Raw genomic sequence first — 16,875 nt, 5'->3', positions numbered from 1 at the left:
GCTAATAAATGTTAGTACAAATGTTTCACAGCAGTATCTATCTGCCTTTCAAGACTTTTGTGACTATATTTTAGAGCAGTTGTCCCCAAACTGTGCCCTTTAAGAGATTTTGGACTTCAGCTCCCACAAGCCTCAGCCATGTTGGCCAATAGTCTGGAATTCTGGGAGCTGAAGTCCAAATTCTCTTAGCACAGTTTAGGGACCACTGTTTTAGAGTGTCAAACAGCTTAAAATATGTTATCGAACTATATCTTGTAATATACCACAACTGAGGCTGCTGCCACTCTGCAGAATGAATGCAGTTTGACACCACTTTAACTGCCATGGTTCCATCTTGTGAAAACCTGGGGTTGTTAAGATTGTTGTGGCACCAGAGCTCTCTGATGGAGAAGGCTAAATATCTCATAAAATTACAAATCCCAGAATCCCACAGCATTGAGCCATGGCAGTTAAAACAGAGTCAAACTGCATTAATTCTGCAGTGCAGATGCAGCCATAATAACTGTCAGGCACATGGTTGCATTACTCTTAACTGTCTCCAAGATTACCTCTTAAACCTCAGGATGACACAGTTTTACTATAATCCTACCTCCTTCTACCAGTCCATTTCAGTACCACTTAACAACCAAGTAGCCAACATTCTCATCTGCCTTCTACAGTAGGAAACTTGGGTTGTTGTGCTGGGTCACCTCCCTGGACCAAGCAGCAACACAAGCACAATCTGTAGCACTACTAACTCTTACATAGTAGTTACTAATGCAATAGTTCAGAGAAATGAGCATAAGATTCTTCTTAATCACAGAACAACTTTCTCTGAACTGGCGTCTTTTGGAACTGTTGGACTACAGCTCTCATCATAGCCAGCCAGCATTGAAGAAGCTGGGGGAGGCTACCAATAAATGATGAATTTAGAGCAGTGGTATATGCCCTTGTAACAGTAAGAGTGTATAATTCAATGAAATTCATTTTTTACAATGCAGAGTTACCCTAAAAGTAATGTTAAAGTTTTTTCCCCCTTAAATACAAAAGTAATGCCAATGCATATACACATTTTGAACAACAGTGACGGAAAACAGCTTCAAAAGCTGTGTTTTAGATGAGTTTATAATTTTTATGCACGAAGATACCCAGACCAATTAGATGCCTCAGGGGATTACATTCCAAAACATGCCCTTTTCAGCAGGTTCAGTTTCAAATCAGACCCATATTTGAATATGGCAGTTTCTCATTCAAATGTGAATGTTTCTGAAGTAATGTAGGCAATGTATGAATGCAATTAAACAGTAACAAGAAGGTGAAATAGCGATATTATGTGTGAATGCAGGTACACAGGCCTATACAGTGACTAACCCAATTAAACTATTATTTTGAAAGTAGAAAGGTTCCCTGAATAAAAAGGCCCTAAGACAATAAAGTGTTTAGTATCCTAATTTGTTTAATAATTGTCAACCCAACCCACCCCCGCATCCAATTAACTTCTTCCCCTACCAAACCACACAGAATTCTTAATAATGTTTATATACTCCTGAAACTGGAGGCTGCTGTCTCCCATTCTAACAACTACTTTCTGCTTTGGGAGTCAAGAGAATGAAGAATACCTTGGTTCTTCCTGCACTCTATTCCCAAAGCTGGAGACTCTTGTGTCAATGGCAGACAGCAGATTTCCTCATACTCACTATCTTCTTGATTTTCCTACTTGCTTCTCCCTCTCTCATGGATGGGGCCACGTTATACCAGGAGGATGGAGGAACCCAGAAAGTCCTGCCCTGTCTACTCCTCCTCTCCCAGAGGGTGTTGGAAGCTCAGTGATCAGATAAAGGAGAAGCCTAGTTTGCCCCAATTTCTGGCTGCACCTTTTCTTCCACTGAGCTCCTTGCGTCTTACAAGGTACATTAATGCTATGCTCCATTTCTTCCAAAAGGCAGATGTTTAGAAAGCAACAGTGGTGTTGTTAGGGTAGTAGTTGTGGTGTCACCCCACTTACAGTGTCACCTGGTGCGCCCCACACCTCACATGCCCCCAGTGACATGCCCTAGTGGCAAAACCAGCACAGATGAGAGGCTTCTCAAATATTGCTCAGCCAGCTATTAGGTTGCTGCTTCAGGGTGACCAGATGGCAAAGGAAGCAGTGACTGAGCTTGGTTGTTTTGAATGTGCAGTAGAATAGTAGAGCTAACATCAAGAAATATGTGGGGAGGGGATGCTAGGGGTGTCATCCAAGAGGAAAGAGAGCAGTAGCCCTAAAACGTTTGGAGACCATTGACCTAGAGTTACCAAAGATATAAGCAAGAACTTCAGTTACTACAGCTCAGTAAAGCCGTCTTTGTGACTGCATTAATTCAGGACTTGCAGAGAAGCTAATGCTCATTTTTAAAATCAGATACTTGTTGAGTATCCCTTATCCAGAATTCTGAAATCCAAAATACTCCAAAATAAAAAAATGGCCATCCACATGAATGACTGAGATAGTGACACTATTGATTTCCGACAGTTCAGTGTACACAAACGTACCTTCAGGTTATGTTTAGATTTGGGCCCCATCTCCAAGAGATGTGTATATGAAATTGTGTATATGAAAATATTCCTAAAATTTTTTAAAAATCAAAATCAAAAACACTTCTGACCCCAAGCATTTCAGATAAGGGATATTCAACTTGTAATTGCAAATTACAGCGATCTGAAAAAATGAATAATGGCTGCTGCTAACTGTACTGCTCTCATGTATAGGATTTAGTAGATTTCAATGTGCATATCCATAACCAAATCCAATTGAAACAATTATCTTTCAGGTATACCATCTACAAAATTCACCCTACATTAGCATACCAAATACTGTGAGGTCAAAAATCCATCTCACTTTATTTCAAACAGTGTCTAATTTCTTCTGAAAATAGATGGGCAACTACTGCTTGCATACAAAAATATAACTACATATAATGTGTGGAATGTGTTTTTAGTGTACAACCCACAAACACACTCTTTCTGGAAAATATAGTGCTTTTTTATATTTTGTCCTGTTTCCACTTTGCACCATTCAATAACATATGTTTATCTGCAGGTGCAACTTATGTTTGGCACACAAAATGCATAATTATTCATGTTTGAATTCTAGCCCACCAGAAGTTGTGACACAAACACACTCACACTTCTCTGAATTACTGACTCATACACATTGTACAGACAGCAGCAACTGATACCAAAGCTATCAAGCAGCCCCTAACTACTTCCTGAAGCTCAGGGGGTTGTATTATATTTTTAAAGATATTTAAATTCGGCCTCCTCAGCTTTATGTGGGCACAAACAGCATGAATATTATACCAAATAAAATAGGAACAAAAAGGTAAAACAAATACACTCAAAAGAGTTTTTCTTTTTAAAAACTGTTTCCTGTTTCTTTTCGCCACCTATGATGAAAGTCTAAATTTACTGCAGTGCATTTTGTTCAAGAATCCCTAAATTTGTCAACTAAAACAGGCTCTTCTATAACAAGTCTCTTGAAGAAGTTGGAAACTGAGAAAGGGGCTTTTAACTGTTTGAAAATCCCAATAAGAAGAATATTCTGCAAGCTCTTTTCTTGTCCTCAAATAGACTTGCCTCTCAAAGTCACACAGCAATCCAGTAATGGAGAGCCAGAAAAGAATCCCGGGAAGCTAAAGCCTCCATATTCACAGCTGCCTTCCTTCTCCCCTTGTTGCATGGAGCAGGCAAGGGGGAAAGGCAGATGAAGGCTTTTCAGATCCACAGCTACCTTCCCCCTCCACCCTCCTAGTGCCATGCAAGACTAGTGAGCAAAAAAAGCAACTGAGAACCAGATTCCAGATCCATGGCTACCTTCTCCCTCCACCCTTCTTACATCACACAGGACAGGAGATAAGGAAAGACAGCTAAGGATCTGGAAGACTAGAGCCTCCCAGATCAACCAGTGGTCTCCATGCTTCCTGGTATCATGTGGGGCTGGGGCAGGGATCTACCTTTCCCCACATGCCAGAGACTTTATCCCAATATAAAAACTCCCCCCCCCAAAAAAAAAACAACCCTGCATAGTTTTTGAAGGTATGTGGCACTGGGGAAAAATAATTAAATTGTTTTTCCTCCTTTCTGGAAAGAATAGTTTAATTTAAACATTCTTCATTTGTATCTATATGCAGTATACAGTCTTATCTAAGTCACACTGTGACAAAGAGATGTCTTATATTGTACTAAAATGTTCAGGAAGTGCTATTCTTTTTGTGAACAATTTAATCTCCTGTAAGATAAAGGAATGTATTTTAAAAGTCATCCAAAATAAAGCCCTTACTGTCCGCTGGGGCTTGGTTCCAGGACTCTGCCCTTTCCCCATGGATACCAAAATCCATGGATGCTCAAGTCTCATTATGATATATACTCATCTATAAGTTGAAAAAATTATGCCCCAAAATTGACCCCAACATCCCAGGTCAACTTATTTACAGGTCAGTATGGTAATATGATAACAGCTCTTTCAGATTTCCCCATCCAGTCTTGAGCCAAACAGAAAGAGTCTGGGTGATTCACTGATATTGCTGTTTAAGAGTCCCTCTCGCGCCTACACTTCTCACTGGGGAGTGAAGGCTGAAATGAAGGCTGAAATGCTTAAGCAAAAAGCCACAATTAGAGTCCCTCTTGCAGCATGCACATACAAGCCTCCAAGTTTTACCCTACACTTATCCACAGGTCATAGCAAAATCCATTATGTTGGCCCCAAAACTGCCCTCGACTTACACATGAGATAGACTTTCAGTTGAATATATACAGTAAATACAATGTGGTAGATAAAGTGGTGTCCCTTATATAAAATGGCAAAATCAAGGTTTGCTTTTTGGAAGTTATACTTTTTTGAATAAAATCTGTGGATATATATACAGAAGGGCCAACTGCATCTCAAATATCAAGTAATTAAATTTCACATAAAAGTCCAACTTTGTGTTATTACCAATTTAAGGAATTCAGCACAGCAATAACCAGTTCAAAAATACGTATTCCAAGTAGGCCAGGTCTCTCTTTTCTAAAACTAGTAAAAGAACTTACTTTCCAATATTTTCTGGCAATGCCTGTAGAGAGATATCATTTACAGAGAGACAGGTAAGATTCTGCAGCTCAGGAAAGCTTTCAGGCAACCTAAAGAGAAGAGTTCAAATCAGTTAGGGACAAAACAAAAAAAGATAGATTCTGTTCTCCATAGTCACCTCCCCACAAAACTATAAAAAAATGAACACTATAACCAGAAAAAAACTGAACTACATTCTGTTTTTTTACAATTACTATTCATTTAAAATACATTCATATCGATTTTCAAGGTGATTTTAAAATCATAAATCCTAAAACAGAATAAATACAACTAAAGCAGGACAGATATTTCATTTTAATGCGTATCAACCATTAAAAGTACAGTTTATAAAATACAGACCATCCTCAATACTTATTCTTTTAAATGTAATTCTTAATGCTAGGATTCCACTTAGAATTAGTCCATGATACTGAAGTAATACATATTTCTTAACACAGGGAGTTGTGGATACATAGCTCGGTATTGTTAACTGCATGTTTTAAAACAGAGATGGGCAACTTGTGGCCCTCCTCAGTGATAATGGACATTTCTCATCGCTCAGATGGAGAGAATTGCTTGGAGCTGTAGTCTAAAAACTTCTGACAAGGGCATAATCTGTCCATCCATGCCTTAAAAACACTCTTTCTTCTCAAATATGGCATTTTTTATTGCAAGTCCTTTTCTCCCCGTACCCCCCAGCCACTGTGAACTACTGTTTCCCAAGATACGTAAAAGGACCTCCTTTCTCTTACAATTTGGCAGCTTGGCCTGTAATACAACACACAGCCCATGCTGTCTGAAAAGGGAAATCAACAGTTCATTAAAGTGAAGCAGAGACACAACACTGAAGCTATCCTAATTGATAAAAAGCCAACTGTCATCACTTGACTGCAAGGACTCCCACTCTCTCAAGTCCTGCAACTATGTAAAATGGCTATCAGCCACAAGGGCTCAGTTCAAGACAAGAATCTGTCACAGATTAGGTATGATCTTCTAGGCTCTTCTAAAACTATCCAGGGCATAAGGGCAGTGAAAGCAAAGATTAACAGCTGACTGTCTAGATGGAAATACTGCCCCAAAGGAGCTAATTAAACAGCCTCTGTTCTCATTTAGATGTATGTTCTGTGTTAAACAGGAAGTAGTCACAGGACCGATACATGAATGGGAAATATTAAAACTGTGCTAAAAATACAAAGCCTGTCCCAATCCTAGAGCTTTACTGTCACACTTGGCTATTTGACACTATCTGCACAGATTTATGTTTTAGAGTAAATATAGTTAAGGTGTGTGAATGGCTTGTACAGAAAGGAATCAGGAATGGTGTGACAGCAGTGAGGGGTGAAGCTGAACATTGGGAGAGTGATGGGTCTGGATTGAAAATGGAAGGTAGTTCTTTTGTGTGGGTACAGGTGGTAGGAATTATGGCCAAAGTTTCTGTATGAGATTTACATATGCGTAAGCACCGTAGTTATGGTGCTACAAAGTGCATCCTGGCCTGATCTCCCCAATTCCTACTTATTGTGAAGCAGCTGTGATTGATGGGAGTCTGCTCCCTTCTTGCACAGGAAGCAGTTGTCATTTCCACCTCCTCTCATGAGCAATCTTCAGTGCTACAGGCAGAATCACAAGTTCCTGTCACAATCCCCCCTCATGCTGGAGATCACTGCATGGGGATGGGGTAGGAACACCAACCAGCTACGTCTCAATCAACATGAGAACTGACCCCGGTTGAATTGGTTCCTAGTAAGTAGGGTCTGTTAGACTTTCATAGTCCCTATGTAGCTCCTAAACTAAACTAGGGGCTTAGAAAGGGATTGTGAACCTCCTACAGTCACGAGAGTCCAACTCTAGGTTACATATTCATAACTGCCTTAGAATATTCTGGCCCAAATTTATATCTGAAGAAATATGTTGCAATTTAAAGTGTACGGAATGATAAAATATATTAACAAGCTTTTATTAATCTACATTTTAAAATAACTTGTGAGGGTTGGGGGAAATGCCAAATCGTTTCATAAATAATTGATTTTTGTTAAATCATGGCTAGTTATTTGGCCTTGTTATCACGGCGTTGACAGAGAAACTAAGGAAGAAATATTTTGGGTTTTCGTAGCAGTAGATTGCCAGATAGAAGTGGAATCGTGAGTAAAGGAAATTTAAACCAAGATCTAGACAATCATACAAAGGCAATTAAGAACCCAGGGGCATTTTAGGCTCACAAATCTATCTAGTTATTTCTGGTGTCCAAGTACTATAACACAGTAAAAAAGGCAAAATTCCAGAAAACAGCTTTGTACTAGTCTGAAGCAATGTGGGAGGAAAATAAACCTTTTGTTAAAGTCTTCTCTGCTTCTCAGGTGCTCCCAGGTGGAAAGATACAGCATATATTTGATCAGGAAGACAGTAAGGCAAAATAATGAACTACCAGAGGAAAAAAATATATCATCTGCCTGGCATATCTCACTTGAGATTTTGCACTCTAGGCAAGTAGCCAACATTTATCCCTCACATACACTGTCAGCAGCCCTGGCAAATTTAAATCAAGATGTTTCTTGATAAAGTACCTGGGGGCAGCAAATGATGAAATATCCCTACTCATACTTTATTGTCTTATGCTGAGGAGAGCTGCATCCATATTTCATTCAGAAATGTCACAAGGTTCGTGTATTTTGTACTACAGTGTCTGTGATTAACAACTCTGTCAAACAAAAACCAGCTCAAGAGCCTCTGAAAAATCCATCAATTTCTCCCTCAGCATTTTTGAGACTCCCTAGCCATTTTTTCTGGATTACACATAACCACCAGCTTTCGCTAGCTGCTTCAGATATAAGAAATAATGGCCTTTGTTTTGAAACAATGTGTTTGCACACATCTGAAAAGCCACACATTAATAGCTCTTGAGCTGATCCCCAGGCTTTTTTCCTATATAAGCAAACCTAATTTCAGTATGCTACAGGCTGAATATCTCTTATCTGAAATGCTTGGGACCAAAAGTGATTTGGATTTAAAAAAATATTTGCATATATATAATGAGATCTCTTGGAGATGTGACCCAAGTCTAAACACAAAATTCATTTATGGCTCAGAACAGATGGGTCAAAAGCAGCAGCTTCCAGCCACTTTGGGGGTGTGGTGCTTACATGATGCACTTCCCCAAAGCAGCCTGAAGCCGCTGCAAAGCTATACTCCAGTCTTTTGGATTGGAGCAAAAGGGAGCCAGAATAATCCAGCTGCTGATAGTGTGGCTCGGGTCTGGCTGCAGCAGGTCAGGCAGTCACTGCAGTTCCGGCCGGCTTACAACCGGAGCAGCCTCAGGCCCCTGCTTGCCACTCATCTGCTTTGGGCCTATGTTTCATATACATCTCATACACATAGCCTGAAGGTAATTTTATACACAATATTTTAAATACTTTTTCCATGAAACAAAGTTTGTGTAAACTGAACCATTAGAAAGCAAAGGTCTCAGTAGTTTTACAAGAATTCATTCAATTTTATGAAAAGTTACCTGGTGAGGGGATTTCCACTGAAGTCTGCTACTTGTAGTGATTTGCAAAAGGAGATACTTTCAGGAATTTCAGGAATATCTGCAGAAGAGAAAACATATATTCAGAAATAGCAACTAAGTTTGTGAGTGCCTTCAAGTCAATTCCGACTTGATGGTGACCCTAAAGCAAACATCACGAGGTTTTATTTGCAGAGAGATTTTGCCTTTGCCTTCCTCTGAGGCTGAGAGAGTGTGACTTGCCTAGGATTAGCCAATGGGTTTCCATGGCTGAGCAAAGATTCAAATTCTGGTCTTCTGAGTTGTAGTCCAACACTCAAACCACTACATCATGCTGGCTCTCAAACCTACCATACAATATATATATATTAGAAATCAATACATTTTACAATCCTCACAAAAACAAAACTGTACTGTAATTTACTGTTAGTGAGCACTAACAAGCATCACTTAACAGAAGTGATGCAAGATACTAGTTTGCATTTCAATTATATCAATTATACAAAATTCATTTAGTATATATAACCCAAAAGAATAATCCAGCATTATTTTACCAGCAGTGCTGATCACATATCCCCATTCGATCTCACTCCTTACCCTTCCAGTTGCTGTTCTTTTTTCTTCAAGCCAGTTTTTACCAGGAAATATGTAAATATAGTATAAACTGTAAAGAACTATTCCCTAATTGAGGAGCTTTGCATGAGGAATGCAACATAACGACACCACAAAACAGCATGTCATTTTTGAAACAGACCTCAGAAATAGAGTCAACATATACAGTACAGAGGGACACCACATCAGATTCCAGAGGGGGGAGGGAAAGGGACCACATGGATCTAAGCAAGATTAAAAATCCAGCTTGGGGACAGTTTCAAGATTGCCCTTAAAAATCCTGAACTGAAACAACAAACATTAAAATAGAAGATAACAACTATTGGCGAGCAGTCCCCATTTTGCTCCTTCGTAGGAGTCATTCTGCATCTGACATGCAAAGCTAGCAAAAAGACATAAATCATTGTTTATAACACCAAATTACTAACTTTGAAGAAGCAGTGAATTGGCAAGAAACAACCATTGCTCCTCATCAATGGTCATAGTTGACCATTGTAATAATTGACCATTGGCAGGAAGGTGAAGGAAAGCTGTTGTCATGATACCGAAGCATCTTAAACATGGGCTGGGTATCCATTGTATGGAATGAATGATCTCTCTGGATACTGGCGTGTTCGTAATATATATATATGCATACATGCACTGACATGCAGTTTAGGAAACACACCTTTCCCTATCTCCTTCTTCCTCAGTTTTTAGTCAATAATGACCACAGATGAGGAACAATGGTTATTTCTGGCCAATTCACTACTTATTCATGAAAAATATGAATACACACAAAGCCAGTCCACTGCTTATGCCTCTAAAAAGAAACAGAAATGCTACTCAACCTCTGAACTTTTCCCAAAATATGTTTACAAAACAAATCTTTTTAAAAACAAGACATAAGCATCTGAACTGAAACATTTCACCAGAGAAAAACATTTATCATCATATATTATATTATATTATACTATATTATATTATATTATAGCAAATTTAAAGCATGGAAATTATTTTTATTAAAATACTTCTCTTTACATTTTTACAACAACATGTAATTTCCCACACATAATTAGTTCAAATCTAAGGGGGAAAGGCACCATGAAAACTGTTGACATGTTAATTTTAGTATATCCAATGACCTATGGATGATATGCTGTAGTTGTCTAACTTTTTCTTCCACTGAGGTCACTGGAGTGTCTGCCAAATTCTTTCCTTTCTTCTGTGGCCTCACTATAATGATGCCACACACTACAGCGGTTCTTTTCTGATTAGACATTATTGCAACTACGTCAAACTGTTTCAAAGTAACCAAAAATGCTTAACAGACCATATACAACCACATTGCTGACTTTCTAAATAAAACAAATGTGACCCTGTTCTGCATATTTTTAAAAGTATAATAATAATAATAATCAGTTTTAGTTCTGGTGAATGTACAGGTGACTTTATAACTAGATACTGATTCGTATTATTAGATCTATTTGTGATTTTATAATAACTCTATTTACAAAGCAATAAATATATATCTGTATTTACTATTTATTTGAAGTATTTCTACATTACCTATCTGCCCCTAAGGGCAGTGCACAACAAATAAAAGCATTTAAAACAGCATGGTAAACAGATGTCTAAGCATAATGACTTGAAAAACATTAATTACAACTTTGAAACTTAACACTATGCTTAACACTATGTTAACTCCCATTCACTGTTAACTCAATTTTATGAGTGATTTGTTGAGGATTCCCCACCCCCATGGAAAAAAATATGCACTGGAAATGTTCTGCCCCATAGCACTGCTCTTTAAGAACTGTATATACTCATGTTTAAGTCTAGAAATTTTAGTCAAAAAATTGACCCAAAACCCCCCACGTCAACTTATCCATGGGTTGATGTAAATACAGTCCGCCCTATGTTAAAAAGAAAGTATAAATTTCAAATATCAAACCTTGATTTTCCATTTTTATCAGGGACACCATTTTGCTATGTCATTATATTTAATGGGACTTGAGCATCCACAGATTTTGTTATCCACGGAGGATCTTGAAACCAAACCCCAGCGTATAACAAGGGTCCACTGTACTGTATTTTAACTCTTTATTTAAAAAGAGAACTATCCCCTGGTGAAAAGCAAGAGTGTAATCTGCCCTGGAAACATTGATCCCCCCGCTCCAATTCTCTTATTCACTCATCCTTTAGTGTGAACAGAGATAGTTTATTCCTGCTGGGATTTTGTAGGTTCTTTGGCATTGTTTTCTTTTGCTTCATTCTTTAGATCCTTTGCTATGTGCTGTGGGCAGGGCTAGGGGTGGCGTTGGGGTAGGGATACTCTAGGCTCCATACTCTTCACAACAAGTACATGTGCACCTCTTAATGCTGCAACAACGTTTATTGAACCAGAAACAAAAGTACCTCAAAATAAAAGTGCCCAGTCAATAACTAACTGGCCAGGCCAGGCTTCTCTCAGCCTAACCATCTTCGGATGCTCCGCTTCCTTCAGCTGTGCATCCCTTTGGTCTCTTGAACCCTGCCTGTCTTCCCAAAGAGCCCCGGGGGTGGGGTTCTCCCTGGCCAATGCAACCTTGTCCGTCTCCCTGCTGCTATTCGTCCCGTGAAGGAGGAGGCTCCTGCCGGCTGAGCTTCTCTTGGTGCTCCACTTCGAATGTCTCCCGCTCCTCCGGCTGTGGGCCATGCTCCCACTTCTGTGCACGGGGGTTCCACCAGGTGCCCTCCAGGTTCCCTTGGGGCAGCTATAGCCAACTCAGCACCTCTTAACACCAGTCCCCAGTTGCCTTCCCACCTAGAGTCAGGGAGTACTACTGCTAGATGGAGTCCTACTCTTGGACGACCATGATAGGCTTGTAGAGTTATCGAACGCCCCACTTGAACAGGGCTTCAGGTTACTGCTCCAGGACATTGGTCTTCCATGGCACCTCGTCTCCCTCTTCCTTGGCCACACCTCCCCCCGTCCTTCCCCAGGTCTCCTTAAAAGGGAAACACTCACCTCCTCTCCACCCCCAGGTGTAGTCTTCCCACCCTCTTCCTCCACCCTGGCGTCCACCTGTCTCTCCTCAACCTCTTCCTCCTTCCCTGGTTCATCCTCCTCCCCTGGGCTCTCAGCCTGCTCAACCCAACTCTGTGGCCCCAATCCTTCACATCTGCCCCTAAGTTTTACCCTCAACGTATCCATGGGTCATATCAAAATCCATAATTTTGGCCCCTAAACCTGTACTCAATTTATACATGAAGTTGACTTATAGTCAAGTATATATGGTATATGGTTCAAAAACAGTAAACTAATGCTAGAAAATGCAACATTCTCTCATGCTCTCCAGCAGAAATTGCATGCTAAAAGACATGCTAACAAGATCAGTGCATCATCATTTAATCCTGTCATGGTAGAAATTATGTAGTGAAAGTATCCCTCTGATCTGGACACTAAAGTTTACTCTTTGGAGCAAAGGGGTATATAAATGGGGAAAGGGAATTGAGAACAAAGTCTTATATTTAAATAAAGGAAGATGGATTATGGCCAGGATTCACTAAGTCACTTCCACCAATGGAACTGCTGCTGTGTGTAAAACCAAGAGAATCCCCCAACAGTTCCCACACGTCCCCTACAAAGAAACTAAATCCAGAGAGCTGAAACCTTTCAGAACTGGGATCCAGGAAGCACAACAGGCTGTCAAGTGTGATATGATAGCAGGCATCTATAAATACAATACTGTATAGCTCTCTCTTAGGCTTCTCTATAATATCATGTGCAGATTAAAGACATCTGTAGATAGAACTATGCATCAATCACAGAGGGATGCAGGAATTTCCTTTGCTGACCCACACCGGTCAAAGTCAACACTATACATGTTATTTAAAGTTATGTTTGACACTTTCTGTGGCTGTAGGAAAAGCATCCAAACTTGTTTACCCAATTCGACAAGAAAAACAGAATAGAATTTAAAATTATCTCACTGTGAGAGGCTTTCTGAGTATGCTTTGTCATCTTACCTAAACAAGTGTACAAGAACCCCTCAATGACAGTTCCTGACATTGCCAAAATTATGGAAATTCTGACAAAGTTTGGACACATTAACACAAATAAGGAAATGTTCAGATCTGTTTAACACAATGGAAGAGGAAGAAAATTTAATTCCAACCATCTATTAACAGCTGGTTTCAGCAGAAGAGTCAGCAAAAGGTGAATCTTGAAAATCAGCTTCATTGACTTGTACTAGCAAGCACTTTCATACCTGTTTTCATTTAACAAATGGTGTTAACAGACTGAACAGGAACAATGAGATTTTGGCAAATTTATTCTAACTTTTAATAGCTGGGGGGGAGGGGGGATGCTAACTAAAAAGCAAAAGACAGAGTTTTCAATTTGTCGTGCTCAAAATAGGTGTATACTGGACCACTGGAGTAGTCCTCGAACAGCACAAACCTCTGTTTTTGGTTAGTATCGACATCTGTGCCTGTAACAACAGCAAACCAGGTAAGAGAATTTCTGATGCTGCTATCCAGTTCAATCCTTGAATATGCAACATCATTCTGACCATGAACACTAATAAATGCTCTATAAACATGCACACATGATACCCAGATGCTCTAGCAGACAGACTGTACACAGGGACTGCGAAACAATAAGGTTTTAAGCATATGCTCTATGGCATACAACAAGTGGAAGTCAGGCCTACTGAAGAGAGAAAGTCAAGCTAGCAATGTTGTTAATACGTTAAAGCATATGCTTTCTTCTCCCAGGCCTGAGTGTTCTCTTATTTACTGCCACTGACTAAATATGAACCATACCTAGGGCTGAGAAAAGCTTTGCTTTGCATATAAGTGGCCCCAGGTTCAATCTCCTCATATAAGGATGGGAGAGATTTCTGTTTGAAACACTGTTTCAAACCATTTCAGAAATCTGTAAACTTTAACAAAAGCTGTACTGGTAAGTTGTTTGCAATGTATCAGCCAGCTCGCTAGCTGGTGGAGAATTGGAGATAAATCATTTCGTGTGCTTTCCAGCTTGCTGAAAGCTGATACAACACCTCTTCTTGTCACCATGCCTGCAATGTCCTCCTTGCACCTTCATGGATACACACATTGGCCAATCCAACAGATTTTTTATTTTCCCCCCTTTCTTTCTTCTCCATTCCCTAATTTTCACACCATCATGCCTGGCAAGGAATTTCAGAGGTTTGTGGCACTTATGCACCACTTTTGCTACACACTTTAGTAGTCCTAATAAAAAATGTTAACTATCTCTGTTTTTTGTCTGAAATACTGTATGCTCATCACTCTAATGAACCAACACTCTGATTTGGCGTAAGGCAGCTTCCTATAGTCCTAACCTTTACCTGTGGCAGTTTGTTTCTGTGTACCAGTTGCTACAGAATGTGTGCAAGATGGCGCTTTTCCACCCATATCTTTCTCTTGGGTTTCCCACAGGTATTTAGATGCCTACAAATACAATGCTAGACCAGACAGGTCTTTGGTATGATCCAGCATGTCTGCTTTTTTTATGTTCCAACAGTCTGCACACAGCATAGGGTATCTATTTAATTATGAATGAATGAATGAATTAGATTTTATTTATATACCGCCATTCCTTCGATCACAGCGGTTTACAGAATAATAAAAATACAAAATTACACAATCAGAGACTCTCCATATTAAAACAATTCAATACAAATGTATAAAATCCATCATTCAATCCTAATAATTAAAAAACAGTAAAAACACAGTGGAAGCAGTTCCAACCCTTACAATGCACGCAATATACAAGGAGAAGGATGGCATTAGGACACGTGGGGGAAAGCTTGGCGAAAGAGGTAAGTCTTGAGGTTTTTCCTAAAAGACTCCAGGGAGGGGGCCGAGTGGAGCTCGTCAGGGAGAGAGTTCCAAGCCTGCGGGGCCGAAACAGAGAAAGCCCTATGCGCAGACACTGCATATCTCACATTGGGAACTCTCAAAAGTTGTCTCCCACCTGACCTGAGAGTGCGGGGCGGATTATATGGGGAGAGGCGGTCCTCCAAGTACTCTGGGCCCAAGCCATTTAGGGCTTATGAAGAGTTGGCAGTAATTCTTTGCATTGCCTAAAATGCTATCAAATTTTATACAGCTTTGTTTTATTTACTACAGTAAACTGAATGAATTAAAACAACAGAGATAGGCAACCAATGCATCTGCATTCTCCATACAAATACTCTTTGTGTTTGATTCTCTTCTTGTGCGCATCAACACAGTCCATCTGTGATGTTCTTAAGTCAAGGGTTGGATTCATGTAACCCACCAGATGTTGTTGGACTACAACTTTCAGCATGCTTCATCTTAGCTATTCTGACATAGAGCTGTAGTACTGAAAACTCAACAATATCTGGAGGGTCACAAAATTCTCACCCCTGTGGTAAGCAGATTATGAAATGTACTGAAAAGGTAGGAATTTTCTTTCTGTTACACAACCCCTCTGCCCTGCTGGACCACTGGAAATATATTTAACACTTCAGCAAAATTACATTATGATGGGTCACTAAAACATATCGGATTCTTTACATTTTTCATCAGTAATAAATAAGAACAAGCTTTTAAAATAGGAAGATAATAATTGTAATCTGCTGACATTTCATAGCAATGCCCTCCCCTCAGAGGTCTGATTTGTGCCAATGTTAGTACTATTCCAGTCAGAACAGCGAGGTCCTATTTGTTCATGTGCTATGGTTTGCTCTATTTTAAACTATTTAACTGGTTTTATTTTTTAAAAACTGATGGTTTAACATGCTTTTAGTCTTCTACTATATGTAGCATCACCATAAGGAACGCTACAACCAAGGCCTCATGAGCCTGGCTAAAATTTTCTTCAGCTCGGCTGATGGTGAGACATGATGGAAATGGTAGTTCATTAGAACCTCGAAGATTGTAGGTTCCCCACGCCTGATTTAGATACACAGACAGCCAGACAAGGTACATCTAAACAGAAATAATCGAATGGACTATTTTTTTTAAAAAAAACTAACCTAGTAGAAAGGAGCGTGGGGGAAGGCTGCAGCACCAACAATAGAGTCTCCAGTGGTACTTCAAAGGTTAAAGTCTAAGCCCAACTGACAGCCCTAACTAGACCCACTGAATTAATGGCCCTAAATCAGGGCTGGATTAAGTGCAGCCTTCAGGACATTTGCAATCCCCAAGGGCCATTTTGTAGCCCTCAGGCCACCTCCTATTTTGGGGGGGAAAGGCTTCCTCTGGGCCTGGGGACCCAAAAACAGAAAGAAAATCCCCTCACAGCTCCTAGTTGGCATTGATGCAATGGACTGATGTAATGGATCTATTCTGGTTAGCAACCAGAGCTCAGCTTGCTCTTTACAGCAAATCTGGAAGCAGCAGCCTATAAAGTAACAAGTATTTTAATCAGTACACTGAATTAGATCAAAAGAAAAAGGGTTACAAGTATATCTTCATCCAAGCTTTAGGATAACATAGACTAGAAATCCATAGAAATACCATAGAAATCGTCCGATTTCTCTTCTTCCCTTTCTTTCTAAAGTTTTGGAACGGGTTGTTTATTCTCGCTGTCTTGAGTTTCTTGAAGCCAACTCCATCCTCGATCCCTTTCAGTCTGGTTTCCGCCCAAGGCATTCTACAGAGACAGCTCTCACTAAGATCTCCAATTTCCTTTTACGGGCCAAGGCTAATGGCTTTTACTCTGTTCTCATTCTTCTTG

General features: G+C 39.8%; 1 protein-coding gene across 3 annotated transcripts in view; it reads right to left on the bottom strand.

The window, feature by feature from the left end:
• Positions 1–16,875, bottom strand: part of LRRC1 (leucine rich repeat containing 1) — a 96,760-nt gene that overhangs the window by 40,410 nt on the left and 39,475 nt on the right. For all 3 annotated transcript variants that reach the window (XM_042480028.1, XM_042480013.1, XM_042480020.1), the window contains exons 3-4: positions 8,571–8,649; positions 5,047–5,136 (exon numbers count right to left, since the gene is read on the bottom strand). In XM_042480028.1, coding sequence (XP_042335962.1) covers positions 5,047–5,136; positions 8,571–8,649 — 169 coding nt within the window. The remainder of the gene's footprint in view (positions 1–5,046; positions 5,137–8,570; positions 8,650–16,875) is intronic.

The sequence above is a fragment of the Sceloporus undulatus genome, chromosome 1, assembly GCF_019175285.1.
Source record: "Sceloporus undulatus isolate JIND9_A2432 ecotype Alabama chromosome 1, SceUnd_v1.1, whole genome shotgun sequence".
Classification (NCBI taxonomy): domain Eukaryota; kingdom Metazoa; phylum Chordata; class Lepidosauria; order Squamata; family Phrynosomatidae; genus Sceloporus; species Sceloporus undulatus.
This window is presented reverse-complemented; position numbering and strand designations above follow the sequence as displayed.